The sequence below is a fragment of the Trichechus manatus genome, unplaced genomic scaffold, assembly GCF_000243295.1.
Source record: "Trichechus manatus latirostris isolate Lorelei unplaced genomic scaffold, TriManLat1.0 scaffold00007, whole genome shotgun sequence".
Classification (NCBI taxonomy): Eukaryota; Metazoa; Chordata; class Mammalia; order Sirenia; family Trichechidae; genus Trichechus; species Trichechus manatus.
In genome coordinates, this window is record NW_004443943.1 from 23012222 (window position 1) to 23037749 (window position 25528).

Genomic DNA, 25528 nt, shown 5'->3' on the forward strand with positions numbered 1-25528 from the left:
GTGAGATCAAGTTGGTTGATTGTGGCATTTAGATATTTTGTATCTTTATTGAGCTTCTTTCTGGATGTTCTGTCCTTCACCGAAAGTGGTGTGGTGAAGTCTCCTACTATTATTGTGGAGCTGTCTATCTCTCTTTTCAATGCTGTTAGAGTTTGTTTTATGTATTTTGGAGCCCTGTTGTTGGGTGTGTAAATATTTATTATGATTATGTCCTCCTGGTGTATTGACCCTTTAATCATTATATAGTGTCCTCCCTTATCCTTTGTAGTGGATTTTACTTTATATTCCATTTTGTCAGAGATTAATATTGCCACTCCTGCTCTTTTTTAATTGTTGTTTGCTGGATATATTTTTTTTCCGTCCTTTGAGTTTGAGTTTGTTTGTGTCTTTAAGTCTAAGGTGTGTCTCTTGTAGGCAGCATATAGACAGATCATGTTTTCTTATCCCTTCTGCCACTCTCTGTCTCTTTATTGGTGCATTTAGTCCATTTACATTCAGCGCAATTATTGATAGGTATGAGTTTAGTGCTGTCGTTTTGATGTCTTTTTTTGTGTGTTGTTGAGTTTCTTTGTTCCACTTAATTTTCTGTGCTGAGTCATTTTTCTTTATGTATTTTCTTTTCATCTTTTTCATTGTTGTCGACTTTGTATTTGATGAGTCTTTATGTTTTTCTTGTTTTTTATTTTGATGTGTAGTGTTGTTAGTTTCCTTTGTGGTTACCTTAATATTTACCCCTATTTTTCTAAGTTTAAACCACTGTTTTATTTCTTTATATGGCCTTGACTTCCTCTCCATATAAGCGATCTATGACTACATTTTTTAGTCTCTCTTTTTTGTTTTAATGTTGTCATCTTTTACATATTGATGTCTCTGTTTCCCTATTTTCAGCATTTTAACTTTAATATATTTTTGTGACTTCCCTATCTGGGTTGATATCTTGTTCCTCTATCTTGTGTTCTAGTCTTGGGTTGTTATCTGTTGTTATTGATTTTCTAACTGGAAGATTCCCTTTAGTATTTCTTGTACTTTTGATGTGGTTTTTGCAAATTCCTTAAGCTTCTGTTTATCTCGAAATGCCCTAATTTTGCCATCGTTTTTAAGAGACAATTTTCCTGGATATATAATTCTTGGCTGGAAATTTTTTTCTTTCAATGCTTTATATATGTCATCCTATTGCCTTTTTGCCAGCATGGTTTCTGCTGAGTAGTCCAAGCTTAGTTTTATTGACTGGCCTTTGTAGATGACTTTTCATTTATCCCTAGCTGCTCTCCAAATTCTCTCTTTATCTTTGGTTTTGGCAAGTTTGATTATAATATGTCTTGGTGACTTTCTTTTGGGATCTACCTTGTGTGGTGTTCGATGAGCATCTTGGATATATATCTTCTCATCTTTCACGACATCAGGGAAATTTTTTGCCAACAAATCTTCAACAGTTTTCTCTGTATTTTCTTATCCCCCCATTCTGGTACTCCAATCCTCTTAGGTTTTTCCTCTTGATAAAGTTCCACATAATTTTTAGGGTTTCTTCATTTTTTAAAATTCTATTATCTGATTTTTTTCTCAAATAAGTTGGTGTCAAGTGCTTTATCTTCAATCTCACTAATTGTGCCTTCCATTGCATCAATTCTGCTTCTCTGACTTTCTATTGAGTTGTCTAATGCTGAAATTTTATTGTTAATCTTCTAGATTTCTGTTTATCTCACTATAAATTCTTGCAGCCTGTTAAATTTGTCATAGTGCTCTTCTATAATCTTCTTAAGTTCCTCTATTGCTTTGTCTGTATGTTCCTAGGCTTGTTCTGCATTTTGAATGATCTCCTTTCTGATCTCTTGAAGAGTTCTGTATATTAATCTTTTGTATTCTACCTCTGGTAATTCCAAGAAGTTCTCTTCCTCTGGAAAATTTCTTGATTCTTTGTTTTGGGAGCTTGCTGAAGCCATCATGATCTGCCTCTTTATGTCATTTGATATTGACTGTTGGTCTCTAAGCCATCAATAAATTATTATATTTATTTATTTTATGTTTGCTTACTGCATCCTAGCTTCTCTTTTTGTTTTCTTTTGATATGCCCAAATAGACTGCTCATGTTAGCTAGTTTGATTATTGGTGCCTTTGAAGGTCTAACATTCTGTCACCAGGTGGTTAGATCTGTTACTAGGTATGTGAGCCCAGGAGTTTGTTTACTTTTCTTGTATGGATTCAGCTCAGGTGTCCAGATAGTCAGTCACCAAGCGTGTGGCGCAAGCTCTCACCTACAGTCCTAGACAGGCGGGGTGATTGGTGTAGGCACAGGTATCTGGCTGCAGTAGGGTGTTACGTACTAAGCAAGGCAGGGGGCTGATGGCTGCCCCAAGTGTCTGGGAGGAAAGCGTGTCCTTGTTCCCTAGAATGCATAGGGAAGTGGGTTTTGCAGCTGGACTATGGGCACCCAATGCTGTTGGCTGTAAGGACTGGGGGGCACCACTTATTCTTGAACCTCTGTCACAGTGGCTAGGTGGCATGGGTGGAGCCACCAATCCTCAGGCACCTGATATGGGTAGGAGAGGACCCTGCTTAATGGGCAGAACAGTATCAAATGTTATGAGCCTTCCACTCCACCAGATAGCTGATAATGTGAAGTTAGGCTTCAGGTATATACCCTGTTGTACTTTGGTCATGAGGGCCTATGCTGTTGAAACGGGCCCACACAAGTCTATGGAGGGGTAAAAGGCATTCAAAGTCCATGGACCCCTTATGCCTGTACCTAGGCAAAGTTGCTGTGCCTGTCCTGAGTTCCTGGCTTAGGGGTGCTGGCAGATTATTTTTTTCCTGTTTGTTAATTTGTTCCCTCTCCAACGCCAGGAGAATGGCTCAGAGCATGTGATGAGTCCTACTTCTGGCCCAGAGGACTTGGCAATCACTGAAGCTGGCCCAGGATCCTGTGAAGAGCGGGGAGGGAGCAGGTAAATGGGAGATAGGTTCTTCCTAAATGAGGAGTTTTTTCATCCATGTGGTAGGTTAAACACATGAACTTATCTTTTGGAAGTTGAGCACCACTTTTAACTGGCTCTGGAGGCCTGAACAGACTCTCGACTGCTTGGTCTCTCCTGACATGGAAAATGCATCCTGAATGCCACTGCTTGCTTCACTGCGCACACCAGCTGATCCAGCCTGCAGGGCGCCGGCTCCCACCGGGTCAGGTCTGGTGACTCCTTGTTGCTTTTGAACTGTCTCTCCCTCCCCCTGCCACTCAGTCCGATTCCTCAACTTTGCCTTTGATGTTCAGGGCTCCTAGATTGTCATAATATAATTAATTCACTTGTTTTTTTTTTTGGTTTGTGTTGTAAGAGGGACCACTGGAAACATTTGACTACCATCTTGGCCCCACCTCCTTATCCAATAACCTTTTTAACTAAAATATCATAGCCTTTTATAGAAGCAGTGTATAAAGTAATAACTACATACAAAATATATTTAATTTCCTGAAAGGAAAAAAAACAGCACAGAAACTCCTGTTCGACTGCAAAAACCTTGCAAACCAGGATTGTAATTTTGCAAAAATAACAATATTTATATTTATATAGCAATTTTTCTTTTTGTTTCCCCAAAGTCTCTCGTATCTATTATTTAATTCAATCCTCATAACAAGCCAGCAGGGTGTGCTGGGAAGATACTACCATTATACCTGTGATGAGCTCCAGACAAAGAGATTGTCCAAGGTATTATAAGGAAGAAAAACAAAAACAAAACTGGGTCTGGTGCTCAGGCCTGTTCGTGGGCTAGTAATATTTCACAAAACACAAAGCAACTACAGGTAGTCCCCGATTCGAGTTATGTGTTCGAGTTACAATGAACAACACATAGGACCATCTTTTTTTTTGTACATCTTATCATTAGTAATATGTACGTATGTATTAAAATATACCTGTAAGTTTATATGCAATGTTTTCAACCTCCAAGGACAAATAAAGATGGGATTTATAAAGATACTGATAATAAAGGCAATAATAATGAAAACTTAGGGGGAAAAAAAGGTTGTATTCAACTTACGTCAGAATTGACTTAAGGCGGAGTCTTAAGAACAGAACCCCCATTGAAAGTCGGGGACTACCTGTACTGTCTACTATTACCATCGTTTTATAAAAGATAAGAATGGGTATCTTAACACTTAAAAATGTATGAAGGTCATAATCTCAGAATATATGACAGACTCTAGAAAGAATTGTTAGCCACTGAACACCAACCGGGAATAAAAGGCATGGTTTAGGTCTTGTTTAGGAGTTGCAGTTGCACCCCAGCTTCTAACACTTCAAGGTCCGTATTTTCTCATTTGGCCATGGACCAGTAGAAACTTGGTCATGGTCTTGTGTTAGGAAACCAGTGTACTCGACCATGCTTCCCCCTTTCAAGGTAGCACCTGTTGTCTGACTTTGAGTGAGAGCCTAACCGCACGTCATTTGGAACCAAAGGGCCATTGACTTCACCCAGAGAAATGACTATAACAGTCATATTTTCCAAACTGAGAAGAAACATAGCTGGTCAAGTAAAAGTACTTTTGGGGACAATGGACAGAATGTTTGAAATAAAAACTGTCCAAGAAAATTTGAGATCCATGGTTGCTGGAAGTATGACTGATCATGGAATAGATAGACCTTTTATACAGAAGCTTCCTACTATTGAACAAACTAGTGTACTGCAGAATTGGTAACTGTGTGATAATCAATTTAGAATTGCTCGTGATTATAACAGTGAGTCCCAGGGTCCTCTCATTTGAATGAGATTCTATATGTATCAGAAAATTAACATGAAAATAATCGCACACCTCTTCCAGCCATAGGACAGAATATGAAGACAAAAGTCTTCTCTATAAAATGACCACCACCTCACAACCAGAAGACCATTTTAACTATTTTATGATGATCACTTACACATCTTGAAACTCATTTACATTTTCTAGTCTAAAAATCACCACCAAAAGTTATTTATTATTTATACATTTAGCAAAGATCAAAAAGAATGAAAATACTGTTTGCTGAAGACATGGGGAAACTGAACTCGTACACTATTAGCGGTACAAAATTTCTGGAAGGCAATTTGGTAATATCAATCCAGAATTTAAGGGCACATATCTTAATTTCAAGGGAACATGTTCTCAATATCATGGACTATCTTTTGAAACTGCCTATAAGAAATGAAATTAAACATGAAATATTAGTAATTGTCATAGAGTAATAATTTTATATAGCAATGTTAAATCTCATTTCAGGGGTTTAGTTTATTGATGTGCAAAGGATATTTATTGCAGTATGATTTGTGACCATTAAAACAAACAAAAAGAAATGTCCAGAAATTTTGATTGTTATTATCAAATTGCCCTCCAAAATTGTACGAGTTTAAACTCTCAGTCCCTTAGAAAAATGTCCACCATTATAAAAGTGGTTAAAAAAATTATAAATTATAATACACTTATAGTAGACTATTAATCAGCAGTTCAAAAGGAAATATGGTTTATTTTTACTTACTAAATAAAGAAAGATGTCTATGACTTAGCATTAAGTAAAATAAAGCAACCAAGTTGGTAGAATAGTGGCTCGTAGTTTAATGCCATTCATGATGAAAATGTGTGGGTGTATAGGTGTGTGTTTTATCTATGTCAGTGTATGTGTGTGTGTGTGTGAGCCCTGCTGGCACAGTGGTTAAGTGCTCAGCTGCTAACCAAAAGGTTGGCAGTTCAAACCCACCAACGGATCCATGGGAGAAAGACCTGGCAATGTGCTCCTGTAAAGACTACAGCCTAGAAAATCCTATGGGGCAGTTCTACTCTGTCTTATTGGGTCGCTATGAGTCGGAATCGACTTGATGGCAATGAGTTTAGTTTTTGATGTTTTGGTGTGCGTGTGATATATATACTCATGACATATGGACAACGGACAACGGTTCTTTCTGGAGAGTGGGTTAGGGTGGGATATGAGAAAGTGGGAGATTTTGACTTTATACAATTCTGAACTCTTTCTCTTCCTGTTGAACGTGTATTGTTGTTAGGTGCTGTGGAGTTGATTTCAACCATAGCAACCCCATGTGACAGAGTAGAACTGTCCTATAGGGTTTTCTAGGCTGTAATCTTTATGGGAGCAGCTTGTCAGGTCTTTCTCCTGCGGATCTGGATGGGTTCAAATCCCCAGCCTTTCAGTTAATAGCCAAGAGCTTAACCATTGTGACACCAGGGATCCTTTGAATATGTATTACTTCCATTAAAAACAAAAACAAAAAACTTAAAACACTTAAAAATGATTTCCTCTTTTCTTTTTACTTATATTTTGAGTGCTATATGAGGGAATGTACAATTTCTATTTTCTTAAAAAAAAAAACACTCAAAATGTTTTTGGTATAGAGGAGAATTTGGGATTCTAGCTTTCCTCCTCCAAACACCAAATGAAAACATCATTTTAACGTAATCATTGAGAAAGCAGAAATCAAAATATAGAAAACAGTATGGCATCCTACAGACTGTAGAAGCTAGCAATGTGTTTTCATAATTTCTCATTTGGCTTTCTCCAAGTGTGTCCTGGTGACTCTTAGCTAAATTGTTACAGAAGCCGATTTTTCTGCTTTCATGTTTTCTGGGCACCTTGAATGAGCATATCTCACCTTTCCTACAGTGTGGAGGAAAAGCAAAGTGCCCTGAGCACCACTCCAATAACTTGCCATGTTTTCTGACTGTGGAGCTAACCACCATGGACTCTTGCAATGAATAAGAGAGATTTCAACCATGGACTTTAGTCATGAGTAAGAGAGGTTGCAACCCCTCATTCAGGTAACAGAACTTTCTTTTCTTCCACTTAGCACAGGCTGACATAATAAGAAGGTTTATATAGTGTTCTGGAGTTTAACTTACTTTTTTATTTTGTTCATTATTCCACCTTCATTGTTCTTAATATCATGGACCATCTTTTGAAGCTGCCTGTAAGAAATACAGTTAAACATGAAATATTAGTGATTATTATATAGTAATAATTTTATATACTTAGGCTGATTTTTTAAAGGTTTCTACCCTTCTTGGCTACAAAAAATGGGGGGAAAACCCTGCAATAAAACCCCCAAAGTTTGTTAACCAATGTCATAAAACAATATGTGTACTGACTGTTTAATGAGAAACTATTTGTTCTGTAAACCTTCACCTAAAGTACAATTAAAAAAAAAAAATCCTAGAATCAAATGAGAATGAAAACATATCATACCAAAAACTTTGGTACACAACAAAGGCAGTCCTCAGAGGACAATTTATAGCAATAGATGCACACATCAAAAAAGAAGAAAGGGACAAAATCAAAACATTAACTACGGAACTCGAACAAATAGAAAGAGAACACCAAAAACAAACAAACAAAAAAAAAAGCCCACAGCCACTAGGAGAAAGGAAATTAAAAACAACAACAACAACAACACCCAAATAGTATGAATTATATTGTAATGAATTATGTTGATATCTGTTACTTGAATAACAGACTGACTCTATAAGGAATGTGGTCACTGGGCCATGTTTCCATCCATTATGGTGTCTGGGTCAGCCTCAGGCTGTGAAGACAGGAATTCTGATTCCCAGATCTGTTTGATCTTAAGAGACATGTGAGGCAAAGGGGTCAGTCAGTAGAGAGGAGATAACTTTGATTTAAATGCAACCATTTAAATTTTGTTCATAGTGCATTTAATTGAAAGAACTATTTGAAAGAACGATATTGGGATATGGTTTTCCCAAATAATAACCTATTAACATTATAGGAAGTAAAAATAGGTAGAATCAAGGGAGAGGGGAGAAAGAGGGAAAGGAAAGGTGGGAAGATGAATGAGGGAGAAGGGAAGGTGGAGGAGGAGAGGGAGGTTACTCTATAGCTTAAAGACAAGAGCAGATGTGCAGAGAAACACAGAGATACCCTGTAGGTGAGAGAGAGAGAGCTAGCTGGTCCCTGGCACTTACTCCCTTAGTTCCAGAATATATTTTCATTTTATTTCAAGTCCACATGTGTATCCTTAACATCAGTCCACTTTGTGCTCAGGTAATTTGAACCAGCTGATGTTCCATGCAACCAAAAGATGCTAAAACAGAAATTGGTACAGGAATAGGGTTACAAGGAACAAACCTTGGCACATTCTGGGATGGAAGACTGTCTTAGTCATCTAGTGCTGCTCTAACAGAAATACCACAAGTGGATGGCTTTAACAAAGACAAATTTATTTTCTCACGGTCTGGTAGGCTAAAAGCCCAAATTCAGGGCGTCAGCGCCAGAGGAAGTCTTTCTCTCTCTGTCAGCCTTCTTCTCATCTATGTTCCCCCAGACTAGGAACCTCTTTGCGCAGGGACCCCGGATCCAAAGGAAGCTCTCTGCTCCCTCCTGGCACTGCTTTCTTGGTGGTATGAGGTCCCCAATTCTCTGCTTGCTTCCTTTTACTTTTATCTCTTGTAAGATGCAGGCCACACCCCAGGGTAACTCCCTTTACATAGGATCAGGGATGTGACCGTAGTAAGGGTGTTATACAATCCCACCCTAATCCTCTTTAACATAAAATTACAATCTCAAAGTGGAGGACAACCACACAATACTGGGAAGCATGGCCCAGCCAAATTGATACACACATTTTTGGGGGGACATAATTCAATCCATGACAATGACTAACAGCGATTGTGTCTTGGTGACACAGCTATGAAGCTGTTCAAGAGACCATGTACCCGCCAAAGATGAGCTTTTGAGATGTGGCAGCTCCTGCCTTAGAATAATTTAATGGGGATAAGGATTCAAAGAGTGGGGCTGATGGCTGCTTTTCATAGCACCAAACACTTGCAGTGTGATAAGGTTGTTCTCTGGTCCTAGGTTACTTTACTAGAAAAGCTGAGGCTGTTTGCAATCATCCTTTGAAAGCAATGGTGTCATTTTAATTCTTTATTACATCAGGTTTCCATTGTCCAAGTTAATTATGTGCTGGCAAAGACTGATACTGTGACGATGGGATGGAGACGTTGGGAAGGTCCAGAGGAGCAGGAAATTCCTAACTCTCTGATCTCATCTCGAACATTCCCTTCTGCGCCTTCATTCTAAAATATGGAGTTTTTTTGCTGTATGAAGAAGTGCCTGAAATTAGGGCTGCAATGAAGCAGAAGCCCAGAGGCAGTTTTTCTCCTGTCCTACTCCAGGGCTAGTTTCCCAGTCAGGACCATGAGAAGGAGGACAATGCAGAGGGAGGATCCGTGTCTGTCAACAAGGTCTAGTGGGAGAGGTCCTCTGGTCTAGGTGCCACTGTCAGAAGAGGGCATGGTAATCCTGATTCTGCAGGAGTTTTATTATCAGAGAAAAATCCAGAATCCTCATATCAACATGGCGGTGAGTTAGGGCTCCTCAGGTAGCTTCTGATCTGAGCACAAAGGATGAGCAATTTCCAAAGGGCTTTGCTCTGTGGAAGTGGATTCCTATAGTAGTAGAGCCCCTCCCCTTGGTCATATTTGCTACCAAGGAACTTGCTTTCCTGCAAAAGAATGACAGCTGGATGCCCATGGGATTCTCTGGTCCTGTCATGAATCTCCCTGTCCATCATGTGTTTCCTTAGAGGACCTACATTACAAGGATAGGTGCTACGCTGAAAGACACAATATAGGCTGAAATCAGGTCCAAGACTTTTCTATTTTTTAACTTTGCTAGACAGACTTTGGAAAAGCTGTCATTTAGAAGCTACATACACGGAAGCCAACAAGAAAATTATTGACGAATTTCGTTGCATTAATATTTGAAACCTTTGTAGAACAAAAATGAGATGCACAAAATCAAAAAATAAGTGACGTGCTAGAACAAATATCTGCTACATGTAATAATAACAATAAGAACTCATGTCTTGATTTACAAAGAAATCTTACAACACCATGAGAAAAAGATGAACAATTCAATAGAAAAATGAGCAAGAGATATGAACACATAGTTAACAGAAAAACTAACATAACACATTGGTCTATTGCAAGTGGTCAACAGACCAATGAAAATTCACTTAACATCATTTATATTTAAAGAAATATAAATTTTAAAAATGAGATCATATTTTACCTATCATATTAACAAAAATTAACAAGTATGGTAATACCCAGGACTGGCATAAATTGATACAATCAATATCTGCCAAAATTTAAAACGTGCATGCCTTTTGACCCAGTGATTTCGCTGCTGAGAATTTGTTTTACAAACATGGTCACCAAACCATACCATTACATACATATAAACATGTTTATTAAAGCATTTACGTGTAATAGCCCCAATCCTCCCCACCTTCCCCACAAAAGGACCTGGAAAAAACCTAAATGCATATCAGTCGTTAAAAGGGAACTAGTTCAATAAATTTTGATAGAGCCATACAATGGAATACTACAGACTCTTAAAAAAAAAAAAAGAAACGTATTGCTGATATGGAAAAATCTCCAAGAGATATATTAAATAAAAAAGGGGGAAAAAAAAGTAGAAGAGGGAGAAGAGAAGGAAGGAAAAGAAGGAAGGAAGGAAAGTTTAGAATAGCGTGGATCATATGGTTTCTTTGTGGAAATAAAAAGAACTGACACATACATATGTGCTGGTATATGCGTAACTTTTTAGAAGTTGAAAAGGTGGCTTTCTAAGAGTGCCTTTGTGCAAATTAGAAAAGATGTCCTTTTTTGGTGGGTGGACACTGCCCAGTGCTAGGGTGCACAGCTTGGCAAAAAAAAAACACACAACAGAAAATGATGGATTTCGGCCTCCACTAGTCATCAGAGCTGGGCACAGCCCAACCAACTGTAAAACAAGGATTTGGTGGCTGGCAGTGTGAGCTTTCACTTTATAAAAAGAAGATTTTTACTTTACGATTGAGATTTTTCAATATTACTTACAATTTTTGTAGCATGTTTGTAGATCACTTTTATTATCTGTACTATGTACATACATAGAGAAAAATGTTAACCGGGTGAGAATATAGGGCCATGTTTTGTTTTCTTCATAATTGTTTTCTGACTTAAACAAATACAAATAAAATCTCACATGCTTCTGCTCTGAAAGAGTAGTATATTTGAATTCATCTTTCAGTCAAGCTTTTCCTTTGTTCTGAAAAGACTATTTGATTGAACTCTTCAGTCAGCCAAATGTGAAGCCTACCTCCAACCACTGTTCTTGGAGAAAATTGTGATTTTCCCATAAACCTAAATGCAGATTTCTCTGACTTTAGAAGCTAGGAGATAGATCTTCTGTATAGTGAATTATTGCTAGCTCCGACTCATGGTGATCCCATGCACAACAGAACGGAACATTGCTCGATCCATCATTGGTATGCTTGAGTCCATTGCTGTGGCCACTGTGTAATTTGAATGCCTTCCAACTTAGGGGGCATATCTTCCAGCAATATATCAGACAATATTCTGTTGGGATCCACAGAGTTTTCACTGGCTAAGTAGAAGTAGATCACCAGTAGATTTTCCTAGTCTGTCTTAGTCTGGAAGCTCCACTGAAACCTGTCCACCATGAGTGACCCTGTTGGTATTTGAAATACCAGTGGCACAGCTTCCAGCATTATAGCAACATGCAAGCCACCACAGTATGACAAACTGGCAGATTGGTTATGAAGGTAAGGAGTTACCCGTTGCCGTCAAGTCGATTCCAACTCATAGCAAACTTACAGGTAATGAATAGTGGTGTGTAATTAAGCTTAATATGGGTTTATGAAACCCTATTGATTGGATATATGGGAGAAATACTTTCTTGGCTATATATGGATTTATAATGCCCATGCTGCAAAATGTTGCTCTTCAGTGTGGTGATGGAACAGTTACTGAGAGGAGAAAAGCTTCTGAACTCTCTCAGAATTTCTGATGAGAAGAGAGCTCGTCAGAGGAACTCCACCTGAACTGGGCTTTTTTTTTTCTTTTTTTTTTTTTTCAGTTGTACCAAAACATGTGTTTAAATATATTTGTTAATTAGGCTTGAAGTAGACAGGCATGCAGATAGAAGAACATAATTTTGGAACACTACCTCACACTGTAAACACAAATTCAAATGGATGAGTTAGAGTAATATTGAGGAAATGTTTGTGAGGTGTGTAAGGATATATGTTTGTTTTTGCATGTGTACATGTGTGTGTCAGTGCTGGGGATGTGTGTGGGCTCCCTGGGAGTTAGACAGTTTGAAAAATTCTGCAGGCTCAGGGGCTTTAGGGGCTTTAGGGGCTGTCCCTAGTTGTTGCATACCTGGCCCTGTGGCCCAGGAGTGTGAGAACTTGATAAGGGAAATGTTTGGAAAATGGATTTAATCAGCTGCTCAAGAAGGAGATGGAACCATTCTCTAGCCAGGGCCTCAAAACTGTCAAGATTAACCTGGAACTGAAGCCATTCGTGGAGATCACCTTTCAGCCAAATAACAGATGGGTCTGTAAAATAAATAACACCTGTGAGGGATGTGCACCCTTCAACAATCAGCTGTGCAAGACCAAACGGTCAACATTTACACAAAAGCAAAGATGAGAAGGCAAGGAGGGGCAGGGAAACTGGATGGATGGAAATGGGGCAGGCAGGGTGGAAATGGTGAGAGTGCTAACACATTACAGGGATTGTAACCAAGATCACAGAACAATTTGTGTATGAATTGTTGAATGGGAATCTAATTTGCTGTGCAAACTTTCACCTAAAACACAATAAAATATTTAAAACAAAACAAAAGTAAAAACCTGTGTCAGGATAGCATTTTAAGAAAATTATATTATAGGCCCCCAAACCAAGAGAGTAAAGTAGACGGTCATCGAAAAAGAGAAAGACCCTCAACGAGATGGATTGACACAGTGGCTACAAAAATGGGCTCAAGCATAACAAGGATTGTGAGGATGGTACAGGACAGGGCAGTGTTTCACTCCATTGTACATAGGGTCGCTGTGACTCGGAACCAACTCAACGGCACCTAACAACAACAAAACCAAGAGAAAGGGATGATGCTCTTAGCTCATTTTATCAACCCCTACCATACGTAAATAAGTGATGAACAGCTTTTGCTTGTTTCTAGCATTGTCCACTTCATTTTGGAGCTCTTTTTTTCCTCTGCTGCAACTTATAGCATATGTGATAACAAAGGAACATAAAACTAGATGGTTAGAAGAGAGGTTACTTCCAATTTAAACATTGTTTTCCTGAGATAGATTGTGTGTAGGTAAAAATAGGCAAGACATAAAATAGCTTCACTTTGATTATCCCTTTCAGAGATAGCCTCGTGGTGCTAGAACAATAATAGGATCATACTGTTCTAATTTCTTTAAATTGTGAAGAGATAGCCATGCTCATGTAACAAAACTAAATGAAGAACAAAGTTTATCTAATATATATTAATATGTAGTTTTTAATAATCTGACATTTAGGCATTAAAAATGGTGAGCAGATTATATAAATGATTACAATAATTATTACTTGTATAAACCAAATCAAACTTTATATTCTATCCTTTGTTTTTTAAAAAAACTTCAAGCTCTTGAATTTAGCATCAACGAAACTAGTTGTTATTTAAGTGATTGTTACTGTTGTTATTTAACCACACACTGTAATAGTGTGGCCCTGGCTGAGTCAAAATCTCAAGAGATTTGGATCCCATCTGGTACTGAGAATGAAAAAGTCATCATTTGAATATTACCAAAATTTTTTTTTTATTTATTTTTTTGCCTTCAAAGAAGTAGAAGCTTACTTTTGAATCTGATAGACCAATGATTCTCACACTTGAGCTGTATCAGAACTTGCAGGGCTATTGAAACACAAATCACTGGGTCCTGCACCCAGGGTTTCTGATTGGGTAGGTCTCTGTGAGGTCTCATAATTTGCATTTCTAACCAGTTCCCAGGTGGTGCTGACGCTACCAGTCAGGAGACCACCCTTTGAGCACTACAGTGATAGGTCATATCTTTTTCCATTGTGGGTCTTAGTTCTGCCCACGTGAAGCTAATACCTGCTTGGGAAAAATTAAAGTCCTTGTTAAGCCGAGTACAAAGTTTGAGACAAATAAACTGAGTAGTAAGTTTGAAAGCGTAATTTTGCACGTGCCTCTCTGTGGGACTCTGAACTTTTCTCTGTATCAATTTAGACTACCCTATTCCTGTTTATTTTTACTTACTTTAGAGTTGTGGTTTGCATGAGCTGCAGAGTGCAGATACAGGAAGAACATGTACTTCATGTTGGAGAACAATATTCAAAAAGGGACGACCACACCTGGAGCAGAGTGACATGGCCAGGATCATTCTGCCATTTCTAATGTGGTACTCTAAAACGGAATAACACAATGTAGGGATGTTGGGACTAAGACACCACCACATCACTGTTATTGGGGAATGGATGTCCACTCTGTCACACATCCTGCAAAGAAACCAATCTAGAAACAGGAAATGAGGAAAATGAAGATGTGGTAGACTGGCATTAAGCTTTGTGCTGTGATGTTTCCTATGCCTCCTGGTTGTTGACCTCTGGACTACAGATTGAGTAGATTTCTGGAAGGATTCCCATGGTGTGGAGGTGAGCTGGCACTTGAAATGGTCTGTGGCTGGGAGCAAAGCAGGGAGGACCTGAAGAAGACCTTGGACAGTGAGTGAAGTCTAGTGTAATATAAAACATTCTCTGTGTTATACTTCCCTTTTGTTTATTCCCTCAATTTCAGTAAGGTCTTATTATGCACAAATAAGTCTCTGTTAGGACAGTGGGGAAATAAGAGAAGGGCTGTGGCCAAAGATGGAAGGAGCCCAAGGAAGTCCAGATGGAGCCGAGGATGCCATCTGCACACAGTGAGGAAACAAATGGCCCTAGAAAGAATGGAACATGGATCTGAGACGAGGAATAGCCAGTGTGGAACTGTGGGGTATGTAAGCAGCCCCCGGGGCTCCCAGAATCCCAGGGCTGGGAAATCTGGTAAAAGTGGAACGTGGGTATTGGCCCCTGTAATCTGAATGGCAAAAGTTAACATGACTTTTTTGTTGTTTGGAGTCACAAGTGAGTAGTGACTGGTCATATAGGTTATACAGCTTTTCATTTTATGCCCTTATTTCTGACTGCAGATATAATACATGTTCATTATATCAAAATTTAGAAATAATATTAAAAATGTTACTCTTAATTCTAACCCCTACTGTTAACATTTAATTGAATAGTCTGGTTATTTTACTACACGTGTATATGTATATATGAGTATGTATATATTTTGCACAATCAAGATTACACATGACATTTTGTAATCTGCATTTTCCAGTTAATATACTCTATACATCATTTTCGTAAGGGAGCACAATTCCACCACCATCCGCCCCACCCCACCAGCCACACACAGAAACACACACACACACACACCCTTTGGTTTCTCATCCTTGGACTTTGCCCAGCCAGTCTTTATCTACACATTTCCTCCCTGTGCAAAATGAATGGCTTTTAATTAGCTAAAACTGATCCAGGTGAGTGTAACAGGAAGCTATGAAATACCTGGATCCCTGGTGGCTTGATGGTTAAGAGTTTGGCTGCTAACCAAAAGGTCGGCAGTTCAACTCTACCAGCTGCTCCTTGGAAACCCTATGGGGCAGTTGTACTCTGTCCTATGGGGTCGCTGTGAGTTGAAATCGACTCAATGGCAACAGGTTTGGTTTTTGTTTTTTTTTTCTAGTCCCTGGGTAGGGCAAAAGGTTAATGCTAACCGAAAGGTTGGAAGTTTGAGTCCACCCAAAGGCAGGGCACCTTGGCAACTGTTTACTGGTTATCCTCTGAGAGAAATATGTTTGTTAAAGTTTAGTAGGATAAAAAAAAGATCAGAAAACATCTTGCTCTCCTTTTAGCTCCTTAGTGCATTAACAGAGAACCATGAAAAGGCAGATTTAACATATTTTTTTTTCACTTCTGTCTTTCCAGAAAAGGTGGAATGCAAAGCATTGTTAATCAGAGAAAATCTCCAATTAATCTGGATTTGGGAATGGATTAAAGAGGGTCTCAAGTTAAAGCGACTCTTTGCAAACAAATGGAGCAGATGAATCCTTCCTTCTCCTTTGCTTCCACATCTTAACCTCTGATCTAGTTCTCAAGTTTTCATCATTTTAGTATCCGTTGGGCTGGTCCTCTTCTCTCAGCCAAAATCCAAGACCAAGCCTTTCTCCTGACACCAGGAAAAGGCTGTGCCTGGCAGTGTGCCCCTCCAGACCATGCTGCGAGTGTTTGTTGTTGTTGTTAGTTGCTGTCAAGTTGATTCCAACTCATGGTGACCACCTGCATGCAGAGTAGGGTTTTCAAGGCTGTGGTCTTTCAGAAGTAGATCACCAGACCTGTCTTCCAAGGTGCCTGTGGGTGGGTTTGAACTGCCAACCTTTCAGCTAGTAGTTGAATACTTAATTAACCATTTGTGCCACCCAGAGTGTTTGTTAGGCCCTGACTAATATTTCTAAAACCCAGATTTCACCAGGCTAATCCCTCTCCAAGAGCCTACAGCAGCTCCCCAGTATCTACTGAATTAAGCCTGACATTATTGTCTTGGCCAAGAGTTATTCTATCTCACTCTGAGCTCCTGCAGAAGCTCCAGATGAATGCTGACTTGGTCCTACATCCTGACTTGTTTTATCTACATCTATTTGGTTGGTTATCTGTAGAACATCTTGTGCTCCCTGCACATTTGGCCTGGTATCTCCAACTTAGATATTTCCAAGATGAATTTGCAGTAGAATTCTCTCTAATATTTTCCTTAGTACATATAGATGCAAAGAATACATTCAGGCTCTTAAGGGATATTTTTAAGAGAATGGTCATCACTAGGTCCACTGATTCTTTAGCTGACGTCCACCTTTTTAAGGTGCTTAAGAGATCTTTTTTTATTTTATTTTTTATTGTTGCAATTAAATGAAATTTACATTTCAAGTTAGTCTCCCATATGAAATTTTTTTACATACATTGTTATGAGACCCTAATTACTCACCCCATTCTGCGACAGCACACTCCTTCTTTCCGTCCCTGATTCCCCATGACCATTCAACCAGCTCCTAACTCTCTCTGCCTTCCCATCTCACCTCTGGACAGAAGCTGCCCCTTTGGTCTCTTGTATCTACTTGACTAAGAGGCACACTCTTCACGAGTATCACTTTATATCCCACAGTCTAGTCCAATCCCTGTCTGAAGAGTTGGCCTCAGAAATTATTTTAGTGCTGGGCTGATAGAGAGTCCAGGGGCCATGCTTTCCAGGGAGCCTCCAGTCTCAGTCAGACCATTAAGTCTGATCTTCTTACTAGAATTTTAGTTCTGTACCCCATCCTTCTACTGCTCCATCAGGGACCCTCTGTTGTGTTCCCTGTCAGGACCTTCATTGGTGGTAGCCGGGCACCATTTAGTTCTTCTGGTCTCAGGCTGATGAAGTCTCCAGTTTATGTGGTCCATTCTGTCTCTTGGGCTAAGGTGCTTAAGAGATCTTAAAGTGCTTAAATGAGACTTCATCTCATGTACTTTGGACATGTTATGAGGAAGGACCAGTCCATGGAGAAGGACATCATGCTTGGTAAAGTAGAGGGTCAGTGAAAGAGAGGAAGACCCTCAATGAAATGGATTGACACAGTGGCTGCAACAATGGCTCAAAACATAGCGACAGTTGTGAGGATGGCTGTGGATCGAGCAGCATTTTGTTTTGTACATAGTGTCGCTATGAACAGATTCGATGGCACCTAACAACAGCAACAAGTGATCTCATGTTATTGACCTTGGATTTATTTTTAATATGCCATTCATGATTTTTATGGTATATTTCATTTTTTATTATTGAATTTCAATGCAACTATATTAATAAAATTTAAAAACGTGGATAGGAAAAAAAATGGAGCTTACAGTCTGGTGTCCTTAGATCTTCAGGCTTGAAACTTCTGAGCTTTCTTTGGCCCCTTCTTTCTCCCTTTCTTTCCATTTAACTCTTCATCTTCCATCACTAGTTATGTCAATTTGTCTTTAGACAAATCTTGTCTGTCTTTGTCCCTTCCTGTCCACTCCTTCAGCTACTTCCATTGTGATCTCAAGGGCAATGGACTATTCCAGTCCATTGCCTTCTAGCTTGTCTCCCAACCTTTAGTCTTTCCCTTTCCCCAATCTATGCCAACCCCAAATTCATTTTCTTAAATTGCTCCTTTCATGTCACTTTGCTTATGAATAATCTTTAATGTCTCCCTGTTTCTTACAGGATAAAGTCCAAACTCACTAGCTCAGCATTCAAAGGCCTTCACAATGTGGACCCAAGCAAACATTTTAGGCGTAATTAACCCACTGTTATAAATCCATAATTTGTCCCATCCCAAGGTCCAGTTCATTTCCTGGGCACATGCAAGGAGGTCATTCAAGAAAATAGCACTGGGTGGAGCGTTCAGAGAAGTGGATTCTACTCTAATCTCTGCTGCTTACTGGCTGTGCAAACCTGAGCAATTCTCGTCATCATTGTAAGCCTCATGTTCTCTATAAAATGAGAAGACTGGATTACATGGACACTCAGGCCTTTGCAGCTCTCAATTCTAGTTCTGTATCCCCTGATTCATTGCACTTCAGGCAATACTACTTATTGGTTATTGGTTAGGCACCAGTAAGTAGTTTCTGGTGCCCCAGTGACTAAGAGAAAGTTTTGAACTATTATTTGGTTCATGTGAAATCTTTCATATTTTATGACTTAAACTATTTTTTTTAGATGAAAATAGTTTTGTTCTTTCTGTTTATAAAAGTAATACATACTAATGTCTAAAAATTCATATGATACAGACGAGTAAAAAGTGAAAGTTACTCAGAGAGCTGTGGGGACCATGAGAAGGGAGTGAACAACTTGAGATTCTAAGAACTGACCTGGCAGCTGGCTCTCGCTAGGAAAATAGAAATTCACCAGGCAAACGAGTGGAGAACGGCAGCCAGGTAGCAGGAATAGCAAGTATAGAGGCTCAGAGGTGGAACTGTCTGGGATGTTGGGGATCTAGTGAGAAGCTGAGTGCAACAGAAATGTGGGGTGTGAGGGAGAGGTGTGGCCAAAGATGAGGCTGCATGGGATGAGGGACAGGTAATCGAGGGCCTTGTTTGTCAGGCCAAGGAGATCAGATTTGTAGGCAGCGGGAAGCCTTGGGAGACACTTACTCAGGGGCGTGTCATGATTAAGGTGGCAGCACGGAGGAGGTCCTGGGCATGCGGACACTGGAGGCAACTGTGCTGGGCCCCAACCCACCCCATGACAGTGGGATACAAGAAGCAATGGAGTAAAATCAGCAGGGCTTCGGCCAACAGCTCTCAAAGAGGACACTGCTGGGACACAGTGCCCTGAGAGCCATATTGGAGCCTGAGGCAAAATAAATCAGCCATACTGATCCTGTCTTTATTTAAAATACTGATATTTTGTTTACCATAGATCTTTTTTGCGTTACTTTGGCTTTTTAAAAAAAATATTATATTAAAATATTATTTATCTTGATTTACTGATTGCTTTTTTTGCCCCTCCCCCCTCCCCCCAAAGTTTAGTGTCCCAGCTCTGCTGGGACATGTTGGCCTTTCATTGTTTTACACAAAACATTCATTTTTATTATTTATTCCACAAATATTCAGTGAATGCTCACTGGGCAAGGCACATTCTGTATACAGAGCTAAACTGAACACCAATCTTGCCCTCTGGTAATGCATGAAAGAGGTCCCTTCCACCACCTTACCACACGGCAAAAACTTTTTACCCTATGTGAAGCCAGAGGATAGATGTAGACAGAGGCTGGAGGAGACTCTGACTGATTCAGAGTGTCTCCCCTTTTGATAATTTCTGTTTCAAAGCCAAAGTCTTTGGCTACCAACCTGTCATTTTGAAACAGAAGGCCGCTTCCTAGTGACAACTGTTATTTCCATGCAGCAGAATTCTTATCACCAACTTCCCTCCTCTGCCCTCTCCACAGCCTCCTTCAATCCTGGCCCCTCACTTCCTCCAGCCTGGCCTTCCGGTGGTATTATTGATGTTATATTTAGATTTGCAAATTCAGCACCCAAGGCTGTTTCCTCTTACAGGGTAAGTCCCAGCTGGAGCTGGCACAGAATTTTGATAGTCCCAGTCACAGCGTGATAACCTCAGTAAACCTCTCAAAGTTGAGTCAACATTCTCCCCCTCTCCATTTCACTGAAGCCCAGAGAGACGATGATGCTTATCCTAGACCACACAGCTTTGAAATCCCAGCTCCCAAGATTGTTGTTGTCGTTGTGTGCCTTCAAGTAGATTCTGACTCATAACGACCTTATAGGGCAGAGTAGAACTTCCCCATAAGGTTTTCTAGGCTGTAATTTTTACGGGAGCAGATTGTTTCTGGTGGGTTCGAACTGCCGAACTTTTGGTTGGCAGCTGAGCGCTTAACCACTGTGCAACCAGGCCTCCTTATAATTAAAGATAATCACAGACATTTGGAAGTGAGAGAGACTTTAGGAACATCCTGGGCCAGCCTCCTTTTGTTGCAGGGGAGGAAACCAAGTTCCAGGGAGATTCTGATATTTCCCTAATGTTAATTTAGCTGAGGATCCCTCCCAGCTCTTTCCATCATACCCTGTTCCTCCCCTTTCTACACATGGTCAAGTAAACTGCTAGAGAATAAGCTTTTCCATGGTAGGAACTGTGTTTTCCACCTTCCTAAGCCACAGCCCAGAGCCATGTTTTCAGTTCAAGCTCAAGACACCATTGCTGAAAAACTGCATCATACATGCCCGGGGCCAGGCTGGGATATCAACAGCAACAAGAGCAACAACAGCAGCCAGCATTTACTGAGCACTTACTCTGTGCCAGGCACTTTGCATGTGTTATATTATCTGACCCTCACAATACCTTATATGAGGTAGGTTCGATTATTGTCCCCATTTTTATAGATGAGAAAATTTGGCTCAGAGAGGTTACACAATTTGCCCCAGATCCCACAGCTAGTAAATGTCAGAGATGAGATTGAAAATTGGACAGTTTGACTTCAAAGCCAGTGCTTTCAACCACCCCTGGATGATACCAGCTAACTTGTTTTAACTTGGCCCCTTTCCTGGGCAGGGACAGGTTTTCACCACTTGCCTCTTTAGGCACTTTCTTCTCTGCCCCTGGAGATGGCATCCAATCCCTCTACCAGCCAGTCTTTACTGGGGAGCACATGTGCCTCCACCCTGCCCTGTAACTGGTCCCCAAGGTCAAATTTGTTGCCAGAAGCATGATGAACTCTTAGGAACCTGTTTCAGTCTTTAGGGAGGGACAGAGAAGAAAGAGGAAAGGACAGATTGGGAGGAAGAGGGAAAAGGAGAGGGTAGTGCTCATAGGCAGTGGGAGGGTAGGTGGCAGGAGCTCTCTGAGATCTGGAACATGCTCAGAAGTCAGGAGGCTGAGCAGCGCAGCTGGAGGGGGACCAGAGCACTATATGCCCATGAGTCCTTTCCTGACATCCACCAGGAAGGCCACCAAAAAGTTTTGGAGTGGAAGGATTGTGTCTACCTTACACAAGAGCACCTGGCCACCGGGATCATTTCTTACTAACCATCTATTAACCTTAGAAAGTAATTTGCAAGTTACTCCAGACAGTTTACACCCTACCATTTCTTTCTTTCTTTTTTTTTTTAAACTGAGGTCTTGCAAATATTTTGTGCTGGTGTTTGGCAGGTCTAAACTGCTTATCTGGGCTATCAGCAGACAGAAATTGGGCTGACTAGGCACTGTGAGAAGTGGAGATGATTCCACTAACACCCTGTATCCTTCAAAAGTCCTGGCACGCTTCGCCCTTACTACCAGAGGCAGTTAAGTGTGGGACATGTCACTCGAGACTGGTGAAATGACAAGGAGACTATTGCTGCGTTAGCTTGAAAAGCTCTTAGAAGATTTACCACTTGATGTGACAGCAGAAATTGTAAAAGCCCAAGCCCTCCCTGACTTTAGGCGCTGGGGGCCCTTGGGGTCTCTTGGGATATAGCACTTTCTTTCGCATAGGCAGAGGAAAACTTGCTGGTCCTTGTTCTCACCCACCCACACAGCAGGGAGGGGCCTGGGTAAAGGGAAATTTATTCATAAAACCACATAAAAGCAGGGTGTGAACGCTGAAGAAATTAAAGGAGGCGGCTGCATCCATAGACGACACAGACTCTCGGGTTTGGAAAGAGACCCCAGAGGTCATGCTGTTTAATTCTGTCACTAGGCTTGGCTCTGGTGTGGTCATTATTCTTATAAGGTGGTGACAGCTGAAATTTTGATATGTGAGCAGTCTCTCCTTTACCAGCGTGGAAATGAGTATGTGAACTTGATGTTTCCAAAGCTGAACCAGCTACTAATAAGAAGCATGTAAGACCAAGTGACAAATAAGTCATTCTAATTACATTTCAGAAAAATAAAATTAGTTTACAAGTGATATTGGTCTGAAAATGTAATTCTAGAAAATGAATATGTTTTAAAAATTTCTACTTGTCCTTTTAAAAATTAAATTTAATGAGGAAAAATGAGTCTTGGTAGTGTCTGCGTGGTACAATTTACTATCGTTGTATACTTGACTGGGCAGCCATTTCTGCAACTAAAGGCAAAAATGTTTTCAGGGAGAAAAGAATGATTTTGAGGAATGTATGTTTTATATACTGAAAAAAATTTGCTCAGTTAATCTCATCTCCCTGGGCTATGAGTAAAAAATATATATATATAGGGAGTATCTTTTTTTATTATTATTTTTGGTGAAGATATCATCACATACATCAGTTCAACAATTTCTGCATGTACAATTCAGTGACATTGGTTACATTCTTTAAGTTATGTTACCTTTCTTGATATCCTTTTCCAAATTGTTTCACCATCATCAACAGAAATTCACTGCCCCCCTAAGCTTCTCATCTAGCCTTTCAAGCTGCTTTTGTCAATTTCTTATCATATAGACAAGTCTTTAAAAGAACACAATGCTCAAGGCAGACATTCTTTTCTAATTAAGCTAAACTATTCCTTGGTTTAGGAAACCGTCGTGGCATAGTGGTTAAGAGTTCGGCTGCTAACCAAAACGTCAGGAGTTCGAATCCACCAGGTGCTCCTTGGAAACCCTATGGGGCAGTTCTACTCATAGGGTCACTATGAGTTGTAAGCTGTTTGGTTTAAAGGTAATTTAAGGGGATAGTTTAAGGTTTAAAGATTTCCTTAGGGCAAAGTCTGGAGTCCATGAGAATTTGAAGTTCTGTTCCACATTTTCTCTCTGAAAATGGGGAATATCTCGTGTGTAGGAATGGATGTGGGGAAAAGCATTGTAATTCTTAAAAAGTATCTAGGAATGTTTCTCAAGAATACATTAAAAAATCAAAAAACACCTTTGAAACAATATCTAATTGATCAAACAAAATGTGATCATTGTTTTATAGCAAATATGGAAAATAATTTCATTAACAATTTTAAAGGAGACTTTTTTTAAAATTTATTTCTGAGGCATTTATAAGAATACCTTTTGCTTTTATGATGGTAAGAGGTTGTTTTCTGCATCCATCCTGAAACACTGCCTTACCCCATATGGATACCTCTCTGATGACACAATTTGGCACATCAGGAAAGCCCAGGTCAGGAGAAATTTTGGGGAATAGGACATTCACTGAGGTCACCATGGGTAGAGCTGACTCCATGACATCTAACAATAACAACAATTATGTATTGTGAAGTCCCTAACGAAAAAAAACAACCCTGTTGCCATCTAGTCAATTGCAACTCATAGCAACTCTACAGGACAGAGTAGAACTGCCCCATAGGGTTTCCAAGTAGTGGTTGGTGGATTCAAACTGTTGACCTTTTGGTTAGCAGCAGGGCTCTTAACCACTGTGCCACCAGCGCTCCATGGAGTGGTGCAAATGGTTATTGTGCTTGGCTGCTAACTGAAAGGTTGGTGGTTTGAGTCCACTCAGAAGCACCCTGGAAGAAAGGTCTGGTAATCTGCTTCTGAAAAATGAGCCATTAAATATCCTATGACAAACAATTCTACTCTGATACACATGGGGTTGCCATGAGTTGGAATCGACTCGAGTACAACTGGTTTTATTGTATGTTATGTATTATTAGTAAGTATTATTATTATTCCCAGAGCAAGTATTCAAACCCTGGTCTGCTTGATTCCAAAGTCCATATTCTCTCCAATACAGCAAACACACCTTTCAATGGCATCTCTTAAATAACACCACCTTGCTGCTGCATGCTCAGTCTACATTTACGATCAGCTCTGCTCCTGATAATTATACCTCACTCTCAGGTTACATGAACTGCTGTGGGAACATTCCTTGAAAAATATATAGCAGTGTAATACCATACATACCTTGAGTCAGCACAGAATTTTTAGTTTGGACTTGAAAACGATGTAATGGCCTGGAATACTGACAGTATGCATTCTGTAGATCTTCACTGGTTTCTGACTAGTAACTTGACTGCCTTTAAAAAAAAATGTCTAGGAAAAATACAGAACACAGGCTTGGCTAGAAAGTTATACTGGTCAGTAAATTACACAGGGAGAGAGTAGAAAACGAGGGCATGTCCTGTCTTCCTCCCTCCTCACAGACACACAAGGAGGTCTGCTCTAGACTAGGCTCTGTTGGTGACTTCACCTCTCTGGGCCTCAGCTTTCTTGCTTGAAAAACAAAAGGATTGGATAGGATGGCCTCTAAGGTCCTTAAGGTGAACCTCTATAATGTGATGGGGTTCTCCATTCATGCCCCCTGTCCCTACATTTAGCAGGGGAAGTAGGCATGGCTGGGGTCCCTATGGAGCCCGTGGCCAGAATCAGTTACATAATTTCCAGAGCCCAGTGCAAAATGAAAATGCAGCACCAATGTTAAAAAATTATTAAGAATTTCAAGAAGGCATCAGAAGAACATTAAACCAAAGTGCAGGATCTTTCTGAGTGTTGGCCCCTGTGCAATTGCACGGGCCACACACCAAGAAAGCTCCATGGCCTCTGTTCGTGTTCCTTACATTGTGGGAGGGATGCACTCTGGAATAGGTGTGGGACCCCCAGCTAGCCTGCTGGGAGGCAAGGACTTCTCTGGGTAATGATCCTTTCTCAGGAAAGTGGCCAATAGATAAGTGTAATTCAGTAGGTAGACACAGAACATGTTCTTAAGCCAGCTTCCTCACCCTGCTTCCGAAATAAATTAAAAACAGCCATGCTGGACTGCAGGGAAATGGTCTCTTTAGGGGTGCCTAGATGATAGTGCTGTAAAAGGGATGTGAAAACTAAGCCTGGAGGTGTAGCTGCCAGTGGAAGCCCCTTTCCAAAGGGAGGTGAAGGCAGGACAGGGAGCAGGAGCAAGGGCTTGTGGGAGGAGCCCTTTGTGGAGCAGACAGCCCTCAGCTGTGGAACAAGGTAGGATATGTGGGGAAGGAGGACAAACTTGCTCACTGATATGTGGTGAACTGGGGATGAGGAAATAAAAGAGCCAATGAGGAGGCTCAACATGTGGCCAAGAGGTGTAACTCCCTGAGTGTGGGTTTCCACAGCAGGCCAGGCAATCCCAGTATCCCAACCTCAGTGCCCAACACCGAAGCTGCTGGCCTTGGAGACAGTG

The 25528-nt window shown here is 40.3% G+C and overlaps 1 protein-coding gene across 4 annotated transcripts in view; it reads right to left on the bottom strand.

Moving 5' to 3' along the window:
* BLNK (B cell linker) overlaps positions 1–25528 on the bottom strand; it is a 93698-nt gene that overhangs the window by 62382 nt on the left and 5788 nt on the right. For all 4 annotated transcript variants that reach the window (XR_002825573.1, XR_002825574.1, XM_004370133.2 and 1 more), the window contains exon 2: positions 6875–6940. Coding sequence is in view for 2 of the 4 variants with exons in the window: in XM_004370133.2 (XP_004370190.2) it covers positions 6875–6940 (66 nt within the window). In the remaining 2 variants the exon portion in view is untranslated. The remainder of the gene's footprint in view (positions 1–6874; positions 6941–25528) is intronic.